This window comes from Mus caroli, chromosome 5, assembly GCF_900094665.2.
Source record: "Mus caroli chromosome 5, CAROLI_EIJ_v1.1, whole genome shotgun sequence".
In the NCBI taxonomy this organism is placed as follows: Eukaryota; Metazoa; Chordata; class Mammalia; order Rodentia; family Muridae; genus Mus; species Mus caroli.
Window position 1 is genome coordinate 82,309,892 of NC_034574.1, and position 21,814 is coordinate 82,331,705.

Sequence of the window (21,814 nt, forward strand, 5' to 3'; positions counted from 1 at the left end):
TGCTGTGACTCTGAAGTCACACCCTCCTGCAGGTACAGCAAAACATTTTATCCTTTACTGCCTGAGCCATCTCGCTAGCCCCCAAAGCCACGTTCTTTTTAAAGTTAAAATAGTAAAGAAGAATAAATAGATTTTTTTTATAACTAGGATATTTAAAATTTCTCAAAAATGGCCAGGTAGTATTTGAAATGATCAGTAGAATAGACTGATCAGGTTTTAGTTAGAGTTGACCAGGAAGATTTAATCTTACATCTTTGAAAGACTAGGGTATCAAGGAGCTAAAGGGGTCTGCAACCCTATAGGAGGAACAACAATATAAACTAACCAGTACCCCCCAGAGCTATGTCTCTAGCTGCATATGTAGCAGAGGATGGCCTAGTCGACCATCAATGGGAAGAGAGGCCCTTGGTCTTGCTAAGATTATATGCCCCAGTACAGAGGAATGCCAGGGCCAGGAAGCGCAAGTGGGTGGGTTGGAGAGCAGGGTTGGGGGAGGGTATAGGGGGCTTTTGGAGAGGAAACTGGGAAAGGGGATAGCATTTGAAATGTAAATGAAGAGAATATCTAATAAAAAATTAAATAAAAAATGAAAGACTAGGGTATGTATATAATTTTATAGCTTAATCTTTTCTTCACTAGCTGTTCAAATGATCTGATATTGGAAAAGGTGTTTCAAAGAAAATATAACTTAGAATAATTGGGGAGATAGACTTTAATAATCACTTTTCATGGTTTTACAATGTTCAACTTCTCTTCTTATCTTACATTTGACATTTCTGATTAATGTAATGCAGGGCATAAAAATTCGAATGTTACTCTTTAAAATTGAAAAATGCAAATTACGGACGAATCATGTTACTCAAGGAAGCTGTGATTTAGGGGATTCGCCATAGCTGGGATATTAAAAAAAATAGACAGATTAAGACAATCCTACCTTTGTAAAGATCCAATTAAAGCTAGACTAGTTCTAACATTGTCATTCATGCCAGTATCCTGTCCCTTCCCATAAAGTGGGAAGCTGGGGATTTTTTGAAGTAAAGCCTTGGTGTTAACTTGGTGATGACATCCACAAGGCTGGAGTGACGGTTGGCTGAGTGCTTTGGTGACTGACACCCACTTCACTGTGTCTTTTGCATCAGAGATGATTGCAGACCACCAGATCGAGACCGGCCTCCTGAAGCCAGACCTGAAGGATAAGGTCACCTATACTCTGCTCCGGAAACACCGACATCAAACCAAGAAATCCAACCTTCGGTCCCTGGCTGACATTGGGAAGACGGTCTCCAGTGCAAGTAGGATGTTTAGCAACCCTGATAATGGTAATGCAGAGCCAGTGGCTGCTGCTTCCTCTCTCTTTCCGTGTCACCTCACTCCATCTCCTCACACCCCCTCCCCCTTATATTTCTTTTCTCAAGTTCACGCGCCATGGTCATTTCATGAGCCTTGTAGTACAACTGGGTGTATGTGCAATCTTGTTGGAAGGGTTTCCCTGTTGCTGCAGGTTACAAAGCCTCAGTGCCTTGATTCTCTATGTGGGTCTATGCTGATGGACTGAAATGGTTCACTCATAACTCTGAGGTGAAACAACTGAATATTCCACACGAGTCAGCAAGCTTGTAGAGACTGTGACCTCAGAGAATATGCTTTTTTTTTTTAAAAGACTTATTTTATTGATATGAGTAGCTGTCTTCAGACACAGCAAAAGAGGGCATCAGATCCCATTACAGGTGGTTGTGAGTCACCATGTGGTTGCTGGGAATTGAACTCAGGACCTCTGGAAGAGCAGTCAGTGCTCTTAACTGCTAAGTCATCTCTCCAGTAGAATATATCTTCAAGATGACTTGCAACAACTGGGAGGATCTAATTAGATAAGATAAATGCTTTGAAGTCTCAGATCACAACATTTTGAATCACAGCATCCCATTTTGGATGGGAGTCAGTTGTCTAGGCTATTGGTGGACATCTTTCCAGAGTAAGATTCAATTTTCTTTTACCACTGGAAAAGATAGTTGATATCGTGATAAACAACAGTCATACTCAGATGGGACAGTAATTACTAAAGATGGGATATTAACTTGTTATGTAACAATGGGAAAGATGCTATGTTCTTGTGATATTTATTTTAATGCATTTACCACAATTTCTTGCAAAGAGTCTATCTTATATGTCTATTTGTTGGGAGCAAATTTACTGTTTGGGTGAAGGCTGAGAAGGGGGCCGTACATTACCATGAAGTGTGGGAGATGATGATGCAGTGGACAGAGTTGAGTAGGCTGGGTTGGTAGAACTGGCTCTACAATCCACCACCACATTTTCTTAGTACCAAGAAAGGCAAGAGAGGGGAGAGTCTGTAACCTGGTGCAGTCACATGTACTTCTGTAATTTTATAGAATGTGGTCTCAGGCAGATGACAAGTTAAAGTGACTTTATAAACTGACTTTGATCCCAGCCAGTCCATATCTAGAAATGTGATTTTTTTTCCTCACTTCTTATTAAAAACCAATGGTTTGAAGACACATTACTATAAGCAAAATTTTATAGCTTTAAATCCAAAGAGTCTATAAACATAATTAAGATATGAATGTTTTCAATAACATACATCCACAAAAGAGAGAGATTCAAGTTTAGAATACTGCTGGTATAGTTTGGTGTTACTCAGAGCATTGCGGTCTTCAGCTTTAATTTTGAATTTAATTTTTCGTGGACGGGCAGCACCATTGCTTATGCAGGTTGCTCTAACTCAGCTTACAAGCATTTTGCCTTAACCAGCACCTGTACTTGCAATCATGACAGTTAAAAATCAGTCTTTCCTTTTTATCTTAGGCAACAGGCCTCTTTCTCAAAGCAAGTCTGATTCTAAGAGTTAAGTGGTTTTGTTTGCTTGCTTTAAATCATGGAATACCCTGTAATAGTATAAAGAAGTATGAAGATACAATGTTGCTGTAGGGGCTTGGCTGTGACTGCCAGGCTTAGCCACCTTCTCATGCGCCACAAAGGAGCAGAGACTAGAAACAGAAGAGCCTCAGCTGGCAACCTTTTGGAGAAGTTATTTAGATGTGAAATACAATGAATGAGCTAGGTTACTCTTTCTTCAGCTCTTTGTCCTATAGGTAGATCCTTCGATTGAGAGGACGTTGAACTTGCTTTGAGAGGACGTTGAACTTGCTTTCATTGTTCACCTCTCATCTGCTACACACACAGAGCAGAAAGCAAATAGGAAAGGGCAGGCAGTTCTCTTTCGGCTCTTCAAATGATCAAGTACACCCTGCAGCATAGGATACGATTAGTTTGTTTCAAACGTGTTATTATTAGCCTTTGTGTTACCCAACGTTTTAACTATCAGAGGCAAGATTTGGCTTTGTGAGATCCTACAGCAGTGAGTTACATGTGCCTCCAAGGTACATGATCATAAATCACAGCTGAGGTGGCACGTTCTTGGCTTTCTACAGTTGCTTGCTCTTAACCTGCAAGTTTACACAGTTGCTTTTATGTCTTGGGGCTTAATCACTTAATATACTTAAGAACTATGTAATGTTCTTTGAATAAATATCTAAAGTATGGAATTACATACCCTTCACTACTCTTTTAATAAACAAGAATCTTAGGTCGACTGTAGTTGGAGCAGGATTGTAATATCCTCATGGGAAGCCTAGATATACACAAATCACCTTGGCCTCAAATAAAGAAATAAAACCAGTAACAAAGATGGCCTTGGCTATGCTAGCAACAGTGTGGCAGATCCCTGAATGATGTGGAGATGCTTGATTCAGAGATTGTTTGAGTTCCCAGAGGTGTCTCCAGAGTCAGTGCCCTTCAACTCACAAGATCCAGCAGTGAGGGGAGATTCTGCCAGCAGCTCGTCACAGGAAGCTACCGTGACTTCCCATTAGCATACAACTACATAATTATATTAAAAACAATGGCAACACATACTCAAAATGCACGACTTCCTATTTGGTTGATGGTAACATGCTATAACTTGTGCACTTGTGGTGATTTCCACCTGAGTGTAGAGTGCAGAGACATGGTACAGTGATTGCTCCTGTGCATGTAGTTGCGTCTGCTCTCATTCTGTACGGAGTCTCAGTGCTGACTGCAGTGGCTTCAGGCAAGCGGCTGAAGGTTGTTACAGTTTAGTGTTTCCATCCTAGATATCAGCAAGTGCTAAAAACCAAGGCTAGACGTGGTATTGTTTCAGCTGTCTCTGAACTTTAAAAAATGATGGAGAAAATATTAACAATGCAGATTAAACTCAAAGCATGTGCTTACTGTATACAGCTGCTGAAACACAGACAATCTACTACGACTGAAAGATTTTTTTTTTGGTAGTTAAAAACTCCTATATAATTTAGGAAAGACAGACAGAAACACCACTGACAGATTCGTGGGGGCTGAAAGATACAGATATTGTTTTGTTTTTGTCTTATTTACATGAATGATAATATTATCATCAGCCGTAGAAGGATATGGCTTGCCAGTCGCAACTATAATTGATTACAGATGCAAAAATTCATCAAAGACCAACAAAGTATTCTGTAAGAATCAATGGGCTATGTGTAACTTACAGGGGTAATGTGTATTTTAGTATTTTTACAGTGTTGGCCATATTTTTTTAAAATGATGTATTTATTTATTTATTTATTTATTTATTTATTTATTTAATGTATATGAATACTCTATCATCATGTATACCTGCATGCTAGAAGACAGCATCAGATTCCATTTATAGATGGTTGTGAGCCACCATGTGGTTGCTGGCAGGCAATGGCCTTTGGAAGAGCAGCTACTGCTTTTTTAACCTCTGAACCATCTTTCCAGGCCTACCATGTATATTTTACGCCAGTAAATTTACCCTATTCCCAAACATATGCATGGAGACATACACTCTTTCTCCCAAGTAGCTGGTTTTCAAACATTCTATCAGCAGTATACACATCTATTTACCCAGAGATAAAAACTAATTCAAATTTCACAGTGTTCCTGTGTGGCTTGGGTTGCAGCTGATGATTTACAGATGTTATTATTACTTTAAAAAAAAAAAACAAAACCATATTAGCTTGTATAAACCTAGGAAGAATCATGGTAGCTCTCATGAGGCTTGTGTTAGGTTCAGCTACATGACTGACTTTTGTGAGTTAAATAGAATGGACAGCTCACAAATCTGACACTGGCAGTTTTGTCCGAGTAACTTAAATAATAATTACGTTTTATTTTAGTATATTATGGAAGATTAATACTTAACCTTATGAACACTTGAAGATAGTACTTTAAAAATCAAACATGAAGTATTAAGAAGTAGAAACAGTTTGCGTTGTATAATTGTGATTCACTGCTTAAAGATTTTTACAAGGTATTTATGAGGCTGAGAAATATGGTTTTTTAAATCATAATCTGATTTAAAAGTATATAAATTTCCATCTTATGGATGGGGAAAGAGAGGATACTTTTGATCTGTATTGTCTTCCCCAAAGCTCATGCAAGGTGAGTGAGCTCTGATTAAAGACCAAGAGAGACTTGGAATCCTAATTTGAGGGGTCATACTTTGTTGAGAAGTGGTTTTGCTCATTCAGTCTGACCTACACTGTGAATTTCTTTTCTTTTCTTTTTATTTTCTGGTTTATTTACACGAACTCATTTTACACATACACACACACACACACACACAAAGACTCAGATACACACACCATATATTAAAGGTAGGTTTATTGGGAAGCTGTTCTCAGGCAAGTTCACTGGTCTCAAGGATTGAGGCCAAGGGGGTCACCATGGGGAAGGGGGTGGGGCTGAAGAGAAAGAGAGAAAGGACTCACACAGAGAGAGAAGGAGAGAAAGTTATGAACTCATTTTTTAATTATTAAAAGTTACTTATTTTTCCTAACAAAGAATTAGAAAAAATATTGTTGTTCATTTTGATGACTGTAAAAAAGAACTCATGGGGAAAAAGTGCGTGGGTGGTTGGAATGGAAGTGCTTGTAATGGTAGCTAACTCTTAGTAATCATTCAACAAACACATTCAATCATATGTGAGGTGTTAAACACAACTCCACTAGAAAGATTTCTGAGTAATACGAATGACTTCTGGACTCTTTGCTTCAGTAGCTTTCTCTTCAGGAAGAAACTCATGGAAATAACTTCTTTGTATTTCTTCAGACATTTTGGTAAGTGATAGAAGTACCCTTTGTTTAACAATGACAGGGAAGGAGGCCCTTTCTACTCATAGTCCAAACCTTCCTCATTTTTTGTTTTTGGTTAAATGGGTATAAGGGAATCCAGATCTACCTTGGGGATCCAAGGCTAACAACAAGTATAGCCTCAGGCAATGAGGATTTGGAGAAGGTGGGTGGCCCCAAGCAGGGCAGCTGGATCCTGGGGGACTTACATAGCTTTCTTTATGCTTTTGATGCTATCCCAGCACCTCTTCTCTATTTATAGTGACCCACAGCCCACTGCTCAGCACAGTGCTCAGTTTCAGCTACAATTCACTGCCTTCCCCACCTCCCTATTTACCAAGCGGTGCAAAAATGTCCTCGGCAGGCTTGCACAACTCAGTTCAGTGTAGGCCTCTGTATCTATCCTCCTCTTTCAAGTGGTTCCACCAGTCAGGAAGCTGATCTCTAGTTCTTACCCATGTAGCTGCTTGGGCATGAGTACAGAAAAGCTTTGGATATTCTAGAGAGCTGTGTGTTGTTGTTACATACAAGAACTTGGGCACTGTGAACAGTGCAGAGTAATCAGTGGAAAGAAAGCATGGCTCTTGCTGCTCTTGTTAATAGCAGTTCTAGGATCCAGAGAAATATAGGTAGAGTTAGTCAGGCTCCTATTGCTTTGACTCTGACTCGAGACTAGGCCCACCTGAGCTGCGTGAGCCTGAACATTAAGTTAGGCTCCCTTGAAATGGTGTGAATTAGATCTGGTTGGGACCACAGCCAGGTTTGACAGCTTTCTCAACCCCTTTTGCAAGCCTTTGCTTTTTGTCTGGGGGGTTGGATTCTAATTCTCCCACTTGTCTTTAGATGGATCCTTCTTCTTTCCACCTAACACATTGCTCAACTCAGACATGATCCCTGTAGCAATAGATAGGGCAAGCATTCCCTTAACCTCCCTCAAATAACTCCGAAGTAGGCTTTGTGTGTCTCTACTTCTGAGCTAGTCAGGCGGCATCTTTTATCCTTAGGCACGCACTTCTTTCAGATGAGCATGGCGTTCCAGGTGCTTTTCTGAGTGCAGCCAGCTCCTTCCAAAACCCAGCAGCACATATCCATCTGTTTTGTTCTGGACCCTCATTCTTTATCCATTTGCACAGCACAGATGAATGTCTTGGCTAGAGCTCAATGAAACCAAGTTCACTCCAACCTGCTAAAAAAAAAAAAACCCCAAAAAACAAGGCAATCCATGGGAAGTAACTAGCAAAGTATTTGAATAAAGCTGCCTTCTAATGATAGCTGCTACTGTGGCTAACCCATCCTGAAGGCACTGGTCTTATTTCTCTACCTCAGGTCTTCCAGATCTGCAACCTTAAAACTCGAATCAGTCCATTTTAGTAGTTAGTAGCCTGTTTTGGTCTTTAGGACAATAAAAAGTTAGGCTTAGGGGTAGAACTTAGTGAATCTTTAAGTTTGAACATTCAAGCATATTTCATAATCTTGAAGATGCGAACTCTTCTCTTCCAAAGGTTTTTATTCCAGCCTGAATAATATTTAGTAGATACATGATTTTGATAATTATGTAATCCCCTTGAGTCTTGTTATATCTGTAACATAAGAGTAATAGTATATTATTCTGTTTATGTTATGAAAATACTTTACTAATAACATGTTACTGGTATCAGGAAGCAATACTGTTTAGAAATATCTTGAGGGATATGTTTAGTGACATTCAGATTTAAAATTGAGGGCAGGTCATCAATTTACCACACCTATCTTGTATTCCCCCATTGCCTATGCTCCTCGGCCCCCTCCTTCCATCACCCCAATGGGGAAAGACTCTTGAGGTGTCTTTTTTTTTAGAGCATCATTCCTTTCATTATCTGGCTTATGGTTGTCAAATAATACATAATGAATTGTCACACATGGATTTCATAGTGTTTTGCATTGATACCTCAAGTATCAAGAGTGCTCAGCATGTGTTAGCACTAGCAGGCTTTAGCACTCAGCAAATAACATAGGATGTTGCCATGGAATGCATATTTTTAAATATTACTAATTGACGTCTAGTTAATGCAAACAGAATTGGAGGTAAAGATACAAATTTAAATAAGACACAAATGCTTCTCTTCATCTTATGGTAGTACAAATGAGTATTCAGTTCTTCATTCTGTCACTCCAGAAAAGGTCACATGCTGCTGCCAGGCTGAGTAAACCTTCCAGAGCTGGAGATGTTTAGTGGAGTTCCCCTTGCAAAGTCTTATTCTCCTCAGCCGCAACTTGATCTGGGAGCAGATGATGGGGAAGGAGGCAGCTTGTAGATCTGGGACTGTGTTCTGGTCTGTGTAGAAGAGAATCAGAGAAGAAGGGAGGGGAGGCATGGAAGAGGCAAAAGAGGAGACACGTTAGATATGTTCCCCCAAAAGAAAGAGGAGAAGAGAATGGTAAAGCCTTCTAAGAGTGGCTAAGCATGCCTCACTCTGCACAAACTCTCTTTCATTAAAAAGTATTGCAAACTTTATATGCCCCAGTACAGGGGAATGCCAGGGTCAAGAAGCAGGAGAGGGTGGGTAGGGGAGCAGGGCAGGGGGAGGGTATAGGGAACTTTCGGGTTAACATTTGAAATGTATATAAAGAAAATATCTAATAATAAAAAAAGAAATAGGTTAAAAATGTATGACAGAAGAGATCTTTGCCGGTTCTTGAGTTTAAAGCCAAAGCAACCATTGTATTAGATATTGATACAAAGATACAGTTATGATCGTGTTTGTTATGGGGTACTCAATGAGGCCCTAAGTATACAATGTAGAGTAATCGAATCAAGCTAGTTAATATACCCATTACCCCAATGCTTATCCTATATTCCTCATATTGAACTGAAACATTGTAGCATTCGGCCAACATCTTTCATTGCCTTTCTTAACTCTGCAGTCTCAGGAAACCACTGGTCCTCCTGTGCATGCAGATGATGTAGATGATGCACATCTAACTGTCACATTTGTCTTTTCTTTGTGCAGCTTGTTGTACATAATGGCCTCTTCAGTCATCCATATTACCACATATAACATAATTACCCTCATCTCTAGGACTGCATAGTACGATTCTCTTTATATACACCACATTTTTTATTGACATTAGTGGTGATTTCTCATTTTGGGCTTTGTGATCTGTGTTGCATTAATATAGAAGTGCAGATATATCTTTGAAAAATTGATTTCAGAGCTTCAAGTTAATTCGGATTGGTCCAGGATGCTGTCTTTATTTTCCAATACCCTTCATGATGCTGGACTACGCAAATAGCACCCAATGAAAGAGCATTAGTTATTAGCAGTCACGGCAACAGTGCTAGGTCCCAACATTTCAACACCTGTTTTACATCAGACAATATGATTTATAATAGCTCTAATATATGCAACATCTCCATTTGCAGGTGAAATCTTGAAACTCAGATGTAAAATTAACAGACAAGCTTAATTAGTGGAAGGACCAAATGTTGAATGTTTGCTTTATAACAATATGCTAATTCAATTACAGAGAAATGAGCTTCCTCTGCGGTAATTTATTTCCCAGTCCTCAGCAAATTCAGGTCTCTTACTCCATATGATAATATGATGTTGAAGGGCTTTGGTGGCCATTATCTAAGCAGGACTACACCAAACAAGGGAGTCAGTTGAATGCTTTATCAGATTTTTCAAGTGGATATTTTTAGGCAGTGCATCTCATGGGTGCTTATAGATGGAATGCTACTGTGTTCCGGTTTGATGCCTTAGCTGAATAGCATTGTGCAAAGAGTAACAGCTCAATCACTATTTAAGCCTTCAATTATGCATTTCTACAAAGAGCCCTAAAAGTTTAACATGAGTAACGTTTATTTTCTCCTGAACAATATTACCAAAGAAGCATTTGGTAGAGAAATTTCTGTGGTCGACTTGCTTGGTTCTAGGATAGATGCTAGGTTTAGGATTTTGGTAAGTTGATTCCCAAAGGGAAATAGGAATCATTACTTTTTCCCCCTCACCTCACAGCACCCCTTTCTATGATGGAGGCATTGGAAACCATCACTCAAAAGTCCTTAGAAGCCTGAATTGCCTCATCAAGTCGTATTGGTTTAAGCCAATTTCTACTTTGTTTATGCCTGAAGTCAGGTTAAAAGAAATGGTTTAAAAGAAAATGTGTAAGATATCAGCAAAGCCAAGCTGTTTTTTTTTTGTGTGTGTGTGACTGAAGAGAGAAGAGATACAGTAAAAGCATTATTTAGGAAACGATCTAATTATTATAGAAAGTTATCCTCTAGATTTTGGAACAACTCTTGAAAATATGTTCTTTAGAGTAAATTTGTGAAGTGGGAAAAACAAAGCAAAACCCAGCTTCCTAAAAGGATTGCACCATTTATATCTCTCTGCATAGAACACAAAGGGTCCAACAAATCAAAATGCTGGAGTTTGCCAGTGTAAGTAATGGCTGCCGCGAGCCTCCCAGTTTTGGGTAGGGGAAGCAGCCAGATGGCCACAGGAAGGCTTTCTGAATCACAGGTGCCAAGTCTCTATGGGCAGTTACATTCTCATGCCTGCTTTTGGAGCCAGGTTCTTGGCTGTTATCTGCTAGGCTCCATTCCACTGGCCTCTTGATAGGGAGGCTCAGCATTCATGGAGGCTATGCATGCAAGAGGAAATCTCTAGGCTTCATTTCCAAGAGTATCATCCTGACAAATCGAGGCAGGGAGAGGGGAAAAATCCCTTACTAGCATCCAAGGTTTGAAAGAGTTGCTAGTCTTTCTCTCAGAAAGAGGTTGTGAGATCAGAATGAAGAGCTCCATCCTTCTTAGCACCTAACAGACAGGAAGGCTCTGTTGACTTTCTTTTGCATTTTCACCTCTATCCATTCTTACTGACCTAGCATCCTAATGAGGCTTGTTTGTGCCCAGTCAAATAGGCACCAGTTCCTTAACTGTCATTTTCTATAGCTAGGTCTATCTATAGGAAGATCATCTCTTTACGCAGGTCTGTACGTTGACTGTCGCAAGACATAGGAGATGAGGAGTGGTCAGTGTGTTGCTAAGCATCTCTACATGTTCCCCTCTTGACAAGCAACCATTCTGGAGTAATCTCAACTGGTGCATTTTGCTTCTCCATTTTTCTCAGTGCAGTAAAAACTTGCAAAGAAGTTCAATTATGGGAAACAATTAAAAATTCAGATTGCAAGAGAGAAGACATCAGATTTGCCTCAAACAGGTGCTAGCACAGATGGTCTGCTCACAAGTCCTGGCTTTATTTACAGCTTTTAAACACAGACAGATAAATTGACAAAAATGTTTCTGGATTTTATAGTGTGCTGAATGCCCAAATTTGGCCATACATTTATATTCATTTGTAAATGGTTTCAGTTAAAGCCTGACCTCTCTAGTCACCAGTAGCCTTGTAAAAAGAGCATTTGCCTGTCCTGTCTTTCACACACAATGTGAATAGATTAATGTTTGTGTTTGGTGGAATATGGTAAACGTATTACCCTGATAACATGACTACTTTTATTATTAAAGAAAAAAAATCCCTCAAGTCTAAATTACATATTGCCTCATGGTTCTGCATGTCCAAAATCACTAACATTCTTTAAAGGATGAGGATACTGCCCAATTTTTACCAGCCTTAGAGCATGGTCCTTTGAGAGACGAGCCAAACAAGTGTTAAGAGGTTCTTAGAGCAAATGACATTCTCCCAGGAAGAAGCCAGTTGGGCTAGCCACGTGATAAAATGTACCTAGAGAAACTTGAGTGAACATTCAGCCCATATCATTATCTCTGATGTTCCAGATTTGGAACGGATCCACCAAGGGTTAAACTTCTAGTAAGATAGGTGCTGGAAGACTTTGGAAAAGGAAGACCAAAATTGCATCTCAAGTGGGTTTGTATTAAAGCACTAATTTATCCATGTCTCAGTGTCATGTTACTGCAGGGGTAGAAAGAAAGAAAGAAAGAAATAAAGAAAGAAAGAAAGAGAAGGAAGGAAGGAAGGAAGGAAGGAAAGAAAGAAAGAAAGAAAGGAAGGAAGGAAGGAAGGAAGGAAGGAAGAAAGAAAGAAAGAAAGAAAGAAAGAAAGAAAGAAAGAAAGAAAGAAAGACAATAAAAAACCAACAGAAAGTTGAGAGCCAGTCTGTGTTCATCAAGGAAAAAAACTTCAGATACAAATGTCTGAAATGTTGATTCCTGCATTTGTCTATAAGCTCCGCAGCCTGACTGTTGGGGAGATCATTAGAGAGCCGCTTACTAATATGACATCCTACCCCCCTGTGCTTTACAAAACTGGGCGCTGCTTCCCTTGTGTGTGCTCATGTGGCAGACAGTTATTAACAGTCCTGACACTGTATATTCAGACTAAATGTTCATTATTTACATCTGTCTTCTGGATAGAATCCATTTTTTTTTGTATATTAGAACAGCTGATCGAATCATCCACTCCTTTTTGGGGAACTATAATGATTTAATGTAATTTTCCCCAAACCTTTCCCATTCTTTGTTGATATGTGTTCCATTTAAGGGCTCAGGGTCCTGGGAGGAGGTGAATGTCCTTGTGATATGTCATTGTTCTTCTTTAACCCGCTTGTGTGATTTGCTTTCGTATATATATATTTTTTCTTCCTGACTAATGCTTCCATCTTCATCCTTGCTGTGGCTGTTCATGTGTCCTCCTTTTCCTGTCTGCTGCTTCTGGCGCTAAAAGCCCGCAGCCCGCTTGAGAACTCAGTGCCCTGCCTAGCAAATCGCACCTTGGACGATGACCCCCGAGTGCGGCGCACTCCCAGCGTGGGATGGCTCAGTAAGTCAATGGGGTGGGGAAGGGGCAAAGATGGTTGTGGGCAAAGATGGGAAGAGGGAGGGAAGGATGACTGGGTTACCTAGTAGAGTGAAGAACATCTTTGAGAGTATAAGGATCCCTAAACCTGAAATGACTGGTTGGCTCCTATTGCCAAGCAAAATATTCTCTGTGACTTGGTAACCTGATTTCAAGTCAAGTAAGTTAAGTGCCTTGTCAGGTGGTGGCAAATGTGCAGTAGGAAAGGTCATGATTGGTATGGAAGCCTCTGTCTGGGTGTCATGTTTTTGAAACTCGTTTTTTTCTCATGTTGATGCTGGTCTGTTTCTTCCCATGGATGTAAGGATGGTAACTGGAGATGAGGGCTTTCAGTGGTAGTTAGAAAGAAGAACTTACTAAGCTGAAGATTCAACCCTACAAATGTTCATTACATATCTGAGACACAGAAGGTGATCTGGACAATGATCAAGGAGCATAGAGCTTAATAGAGAACTATTGCCTTTTCAAATATAGAGCTTTGCTAGAGAGACAGGGGTTAGTTACCTAAAACCAATTCAGAAAACTGTTTGCATAGATTTTCCACACCCCTCCACCCCCTGCAAATATTTTTCCTCTATTGATTATATAGACTTTTTGCAGATGTCAAGAATTCCATCCATGGTGACATCATTAGGTCTCTATTATTTCTTTTCATATACTAACATTATTGAGTTAATCCTCTTCCTATTTTAGCATAGAAAAATTTCCTCTACTGAAGATGTCTTTTTCAGCTGGGGAAAGGTTTAGTTCATCCTAAAATAGCGTTTGTTGAGCTATATTCTTTCAGAGTTGTTCTTGCTGTAAATTTTATGTTTTAAGTACCTATTAATAATTTCTATGCCTCACAGAGATATAAATAAATGTGTTTCATATCAGTGCACACCAGGCACTCTTGGACTCTGTATTCAAAGATGAACCAATTGGGTCTTTGCCCTCAAGAGGTTTCCTTTCTAATGAGGGAGGCAGAACCCAGATAGCTAGTGGTCTTGTAAGATGATAGACTGCAGAACACACACATCCTACACGACACTCACCCACACAGCCATCCATGCCTGCGGAAGCATCTTAGCCTGAGGGTACTCATAGAAGAGGTCTCTTTGAAGCATCAGGACTTAATCTTGGAGGGAAGAATGAATTTTGTAGTGGTACAGTTGAGGAAGGGATAGCCTATTTTTGAGGTATTAACTTTGTAATAATTTTTTTTTGCTAGAAAGTAGGTCTAATTGAACAGCAATAAAAAGTTGTGAATATTAATTTGCTTTTTGTGCCCTCTGGGTTCACTCTTTGGTTGCTATTTAGCTTGCCGAGGAGCCTGTGTGCTAGCTGTTCCTATAATCTTCACTTCCCAGATGAAAGTGGACAAGACCTACAGAGGTTAAATAACTTTCCAGAGCCACACAGCCCATCTGTGTCTAGTTTCTTCTGTCCTGTGGTGGGTGTAAGGGTATGAGTTTCCACGGTCAGCTTGCTAGAAAGATTTATTGGCTGCACAGTGCATTTCCATCCCCCACATGATTTCCTCTGCAAGAATCATATTTTTCCCATAAATTCATCTGTGTTCTAGTGATGCTTCCGGGAAGCAGTTTGGGCTTTTTAATTTAGAATCAGGCTATCTGGGGTTCGAATCGTGGATCTACCACTGATGGTTCCGTGCATTGGGAAAGATATACTTCTGTACTGTCTACTTGGGTTTCTCATATATAAGAGCTTGTCAATCACACCAACGTTGGATCTTTGTGAGAATTAAGTAGTGTGTATAGCACAGTGCTTGGCACTTGGTCATCCAGTCACTAATACTATTTCTTGAGCAATTCTATTTGTGTGCTTTAAAAGCTTATTTATATTTCATATCCCCTAGCCATTGAAGCACTAAGGAAATTGATAATAGTGGCATTTGTTGTTGCTGTATTGATGGCTACTATATAAAAATCAGCCTAAAATAAGACCCAGAGCTAAGTTAAGAACAGTTCTGTCAGTATTGAGTATGTAATATTTTACTGTCTATTTATATTCTTTCATGTATATATTCTCTTCCTAAACTGACATATAGCCTAAGCCACTTTCTGAGGGCTCCCTAGTACTTACCTTTTCAGCTCAATAAATTAAATTTATACCTAGTGAACAGTCCAAGGTGTGTAAATTAGGACTAAATACTCTTTACTCCACTTTCCTAACCAGCATTGTTTTTGTCTACTGTCAGTCAGATTTTCCTTTGCCTTTTGGTCTCGAAGATGCTGAGACACATCTCTCTGTGTTTTAGGGGAACATCCTGTCTGTCCACCAGAACCTTTTAAAAATAATCCTTCTCCAAAGTGTGTGGTAGGACCTGCATAAAGTTCCATCTCCTTTATGAAATAGCTCCTATAATCACAGATCTTGCAAGTATTAGAGTGCTGCAGCATCCACTGTCTGGGCCTCACAATGGCAGATTTACTATAGACTTTTTTCCGTTACTCTTTGAGACCACTTCTTTTGCTGTCTCTACTCCATTATACCCAGGACCACATCTCAAGCTTGTCCCTCTCCAGTGCATTGCAAGTACTTGATTCCATGATGCTGCATGCTTCTGTACAGTGTCCATATTTTACATGCTCTGCAATGTTTTTTGATGCCTCATCGTTCCATTAAAAGCAACCCACAGCTTACTTTTCTTTAGTGACTGCCTAGGACATGGTAATCCATTAACTAGAAAAGGACATTGTTTACCAAGAGAGAGCTATTTTACCATATTTTTTTGCTTACCCTGACCTGATGAGTTGATTATAACTTATCCTAATAGTTACCAAAGAACTACATTTAAAAATTTGCCAAAAATACCAGCCAATAGTCAGGATTCGAAGACGATGTCATCAAGCAAGCCTTTCAGCATTCTTAGCAAGGTATTCTGAGGCCCTGTAACTTGGAGTAACTACCTTTCAAAAACTGCTCTGAAAGGTGTTTTGGGGAAGAAAGTGTTCATCATTTCAGAACTTTCCTTATCTCAGTTGTCACCCGAGGCAGATGTGAGCTTAAGGCTCTTATCCATTTCAAATACTGCCAAGGTAGTGAATTAGAAGTTGGAACAAAACCAAAAAGGATTTCCTCTTGCAGATCTCTCAGGCAGTTCTGAAGTCAGGCTGGCCACTGAGAACAAAAGATGCTTTTCACCTCCTTGTTTCAGGACAGGTTAATACCAGCCTAAACGCCTGGCCATTATGGGAGTGGGAGCATGTCGCCTATCTTGGTAGATCCAGACGGCTCTTCACTCTGAGTGCTTATCGGAGAATTCAGTTTGACAGCTAACAGGCAGCATCAGTTGAGCCTTTATAAAACACTGTGTCCCTTTGCTGTTAGTGCATGAGATCAGTAGCATCAGAGCCTCAGTTCTGAGTGCTTATGAAGACACTTGGAGCTGTTCTGTCTTTTCCTTCACCTGTCTTGTGTCCTCTGCTTTGTATCAGTCTGTCTGTCTATCTATCCATCTGTCTGTCTGATACATCCACTATCTGAGGCCATGTCCAGGACAGTGCTCTGTTTCACAGCCCTTAAACTAGTGTCTGCTGCCATTCCTATCCTGGCTCAGGCAGCATTGAAAATCCATTGGCTGAAGAATCTTGGTCCATCTTACAGTCCGATCACATGGTTAACCTCCAAATTTAAAGAACTAAATTATAAGTGAGACTTTTATTTCTTATTCTTTTCAAATTCTTTTTCAAGCATATCTGGAATTCAGTAAACAAATTTTGGAGAATTTGACTAAATGAAATATGTTCTCTGGCTCTAATGTCTTCTTAAAGGGTTTAGAACTAATTTAGGAAAGCAATGGACTTTCCAGAGTGCACAATTCTGCAAATTCAATCTCAAAACTGCTTCCTGAACCCCGACTCTCAGTCCACTGAGCTGATGGCAAAGGATGGTGGAACCCCCAGACAGGGATTAGAGAGCCCATGGTAAATGCTGTTTGTCTAAAGTGAGTTAAGGGCATGGGTCACACGTGCTGAAATGCTTGTTAGAGGAAAGCACGGTGGGGCATGCCAACATAGGAAAATACGTTGGAAGCCAATGATAGGCTGAGAGAAAACTGTTGCAGAGTTTGATGTCCACAGTTAACAAAGAAGATGTGAAAATTTGAAATCGAGAAGTTTAGGTAAAATAATTGAGCCCTTTTTGTGGAGGCTTCTGGAAAGATTTTTTTAGTATGGAGGTAGCATGGGGAGAACTGTGGATAAGAGCAGTGGATTTGGGACCATTCTTGGCCTTTGACCAGCACAGGGCTGGACATCCACTGTGGTAGACCAGAGATGAAGGAAATTAAAGACTGGGCTAGATTCTGACTTCAGAAGCCGGAAGGGAGGGATAACTCAGGATGATGTCATGGTGGAACAACTTTCAGTGTCAGCAAAGGGAACGAGTCTGGGGAGGATTGGGTTCTGAACTTTAACCAGGACAGTGCTGAGAGAATATCTCTGGGAAATGTCGATGGGTATACAGAAACACAGCTGTGCAGAGTTCTCCTTCCATCCAGCACACTGTCGCCATCTTAGAAGATTTACATCATTGGGGGCTGACATTATTAAATTTCTGCTATGCTATCACATTCTTAGGTGAGCTCCCTCAGCCTTTCTTTGGCTTGGAGAGTAACCACCACATTAGAGCTGTGTGCTATTTCACTGCCTTATGCTCAGCCCAAACATTTTCATTTCACCCCTCTGGCCTTTTCTTCACCAGGGTCCAGATACGGACTTGTTTCTGAATGTGACTCTCATTTGGGCTACTTGCTGAAGAGTTTCACCTAAGGATTTTGGCTTTAAAAGCCAAAAGAAAATTCAAGTGTAACTTTGAAACTTTTCTCACTATAATTATCCTAGACACACTTTTCAAAAGGCTACAGGGAATAAAATCTTTCAACAACCTGACATCCATCTTTAGATTCTTTAGTTAAGGGAAGACATTAGAAAATGTAAGTGTAACAAGTTACAAAGTTCTAAAAATACAGCGAGCTGGAGCTACTTTTCTGAAAAGGAGTTAGTTACTGTTTATCCACAAGATGCTCAAAGCAGGCTCAGGAGTTCTTTGATTGATACCTCATAGTGTAATCACAATGGACTAAAATACATACCAATTCTAAACAGTTTATAGAATGATGCTGGAGAGAGAAGAGAAGATTAGCAATTCTGCTTTGTTTCAGAATACTGGAGGCTTGGACAAGGCTTCAAGAGGGACAGATCTGGGGGAGATCTGACAGCTTGCTGAAATTATAAAATACTTGTGTTTTCATTATCTATTTTTCCCCTAAAAGAGGAATTTGGAATTGGGATGATTCAATCGGGTGCTTCCTTGACAAAAAGGATGATATGTTGATTATTAAACTCTGTCTTACCACCAGGTCTGTCCGGTTTCCCGATCTCACTACTCCTTGGGCCACTTCTCTTTTTCTCTGAATTGAGATTGTGGAGCCCACTGTGTGAACCCCCAAATCTGTTCACCACCACCTCTGTCATGTTGCCTGTCTTTGTCTTACTATCCTTGTTCAGGATCTTGCTTCCTCTAGCTTCATCCTGTGTCAGATACACAGCCTGTTATCTGGGGTCACTTTACTGTTAGTCTTGTACCAATTCATTGCAATGCGTTGCCTCCCACTTGTCTGCTTATACTCGGATGATGAGATACATCACTGTGTGGGAATGAATGACGAGTGGTTCCTCTGTGAATCTTGAGCAGCATCCACCCCTCTGAGTGTGGCATTTAAGGCCCATGGCACAGTAACCTGTGGTTGTATAAGCACACTGTATCTGTACTTCTGGTATACACACTGCAGCTCAGCACATTTTCCACTGCTTAAATTTCCTAGGTGATGCTCTCTCTTGATGCCTTTGTCCTGAATAATCACTCAGCTTGGAATACTTCCTCCTGAAACTTTCTTCTCAAAGTCTGCATTTCCATTAGGGTCTCTGCTATCCTCAAAGCCTTCTTCCTTACAGGATTCTTTTTTTTTTTTTTTTGAGACAGGTTTTCTTTGTATAGCCTTGGCTGTCCTGGAACTCACTCTGTAGACCAGGCTGGCCTCGAATTCAGAAATCCGCCTGCCTCCCAAGTGCTGGGATTAAAGGTGTGTGCCTCCACACCCGGCTCAAAGCAGTATTTCTAATCAGAATGTACACAGAAGCAACAAGAATCCAACTGCATTTCATAAAGCCATGTAGTAAAGAAATTTATAAATATATGAGTGATAATCTTTTCTTGTTTTAGAAAAATTGTTTTACATGAAAGAGGTTACTTATATACTACATTTATTATTTTGTAGTTAATGAATGGATATTATTTATTTATCTATTAATTAATTAATTTATTTATTTACTTACTTACTTACTGATGTGTTAAATGTTAGTAGTTAAGGTCTAGGTAAATAAATACCCTTAATTTTTTCTCTCTTTCTTTCTTTTCCTGTGCATAGGTATGTGTGTGTGTGTGTGTGTGTGCAGACCAGAGGGTGGTATTTGCTGCCTTTCTCTATTCTCCACTTCATTTTTTCAGACATGGTTGCTCAGTGAACCTGGAGCTCACTGAATGGCTAGGCTGGTTGGCTAGTGAGTGACAGGATGTGACTATCTCTGCCCCACCCTTCTGGCTCAGGGGTTACAGACATGTGTCACAACACCTGAATTCTACCTGGGTGTTGGGGATTCAGACAGGTGCTTATGCATGCACAGCAAAGTCTTTGCCCACTGAGCCACTGCCCTTGCCCTGGCACTCTTAATGTTTAAATGTATAAAGATATTCTGAGACCAATAACTTTGGTAACTACCACTTTGTTGTATCTAACAGAGTCCATTATGCATAGGAGTAGATCAACAAATGTAGAGTGAATGAATTAGCCAAACCAGGTGGTTAGAATATGAACCCAATGAAAGCATCGTGATAATAACTAAAAAACAAAAATTGAAAGGGAAAGATACTAAACTCATTCATATGATATCTACTGTTTGTGACTTTGCTCTGTGGGCCCTCCAAGAATAGTAATGAGGTGGTCTTCTCGATCTTCTCTCTTTGCTGAGTTCATGACAATTCATTGTCAGAACTGGCTGGGTTATGCAACTGTGTAACCCTGTGTATTCTCACACATGGAGGATGAAAGTTTATTTATGATGAGGAAGCTACCAGGGGAAGGGTTACCATAGAGTCAATGTGACTGTGGCTTTACAGGGGCCTTGTGAGGTAGACTAGATGACCTTGAAACGGATGGAGAGTCTTCCATGTAAACACACAATAAAGAACTATTATTAGGGCAAACAGTGCCTGGATATCATTACTGGAGACAACAGAAAACCTAACGACTTGAATTAGCATGTCTGTGCACATGTGAGTGAGGGAGTGAGGGCGACATTCGGGAAAGCAAATGCAATATTCTCGTTGTGGATATCAATTTCAAAGTTAATAATAAAATTTCTTCTTGGCAGCAGCAGTGGAATTATACTTTGATGAAAATCCTGGCAGAACCTTCAGAAACAGGGCTCTTCTCCTTGTGGCAATCTGAAAGTCTGATGTTCATACGTGTCCTCGTCATTCAGACTTCATTTCTGCTCCTGCCTTTAAAGCATCCTCTCTGTCTGTAGACCTTCATCCATCCTCTCACTAGGACCCCAAGACCCTTTATATAGATGTCTGTTTATCTGCAAAAGTTTCTGCCATGTCAATAGCGTCTCTTCCCCTGCCTTTGTTCTCACATTACAGAATTCACCCTTCACAATTAACCCCATCACTCACTCTACAGTTTGTGTACATCATTCTGCTCAGAACCCTGTAGTGAGTAACCTGCTATTTCTAAGTCCAAGTTCTCACTTCCCAGGCTGGCTAATAACTGTAAGATGGAGCCCAAATCCTCTAGTCTGCCTGCTGCTCCTTGGCTTGGTCTCTGTTGAACTCCACAAATCATTTTATTTTCCTGTTCTTATATTAGAACCTCAAATAATTTAGGTCCTCAAGAACTTTGATTTCATCAGTTATTCTTGCTTCTTCAGCTGCCTATACTGATACGATTAGAATTACTATTACTAGAGGTCTTATTTTCTCCAAGGCGGCCAATTTTCCATACTTTCTTTACCCCTCTCCATCACCTTCAAACCTCTCCCTCTTTCATGTCCTTGTACCTATCCCCCACCTCTGCTGATCTTTCATTACCTCATAAGGTTTTTGCTTCCTTCACTGCTGACAAAGCACCCGAGGAGCCTGAAACACATCCCGTTTATCTTTGTACACCTGGTGCCAAGCATGGTGTCTGTAAACGTTGGACTGGACCAGTCCGTCCACCTGATGCTTGCATGACTAAGTTACTTGTTAACCGTGCACTTTCAACAACACTTCTACCTCTGTTGTTTCCTCTGCTTGGCTTAGAGAAGATCTAGGGATCCTCTTTAAAAGCTTAATCTGAAAAGAAGAAGGGAAGTAGATCTTAGATAGTAGCTAGGCAGCATATATTTAACCAGAATGGACAGTATCCATTAGCCAAGGCTCACCTTTTAGATGGTTCACTTTTAGTTTGGGCTGTTCTGAAAATCCAAAGCATTATAATGATTAATGACAAACTTCTCAAAGTCATATAGATTTCCTTGTTGATACATGTTATGTTTTTACTCATCTATTTCTTGGTTGTGATTATACTGCATAGTTTGGAGTATAATCATTAAAACAAATTTTTGAAATGAAAATATAACTATAATATATTCTCCCTTCCCTTTTCCCCCTCCAACCCCTCCTTTGAATATCTACCTTGCTTTCTCTCAAAGTCATGATTCCCTCTTTTAAAAAGTATATATATATATATATATATATATATATATATATATATAT

General features: G+C 40.0%; 1 protein-coding gene across 11 annotated transcripts in view; it reads left to right on the forward strand.

Annotated features, from left to right (window-relative positions):
* The window catches only part of Slc4a4 (solute carrier family 4 member 4), a 422,068-nt gene that overhangs the window by 241,907 nt on the left and 158,347 nt on the right, over positions 1 to 21,814 (forward strand). For 9 of the 11 annotated variants that reach the window (XM_029477155.1, XM_029477156.1, XM_029477158.1 and 6 more), the window contains one exon: positions 1,140 to 1,319. In XM_029477155.1, coding sequence (XP_029333015.1) covers positions 1,140 to 1,319 — 180 coding nt within the window. The remainder of the gene's footprint in view (positions 1 to 1,139; positions 1,320 to 21,814) is intronic. The other 2 variants (XM_029477161.1, XM_029477153.1) reach the window with 1 other exon arrangement.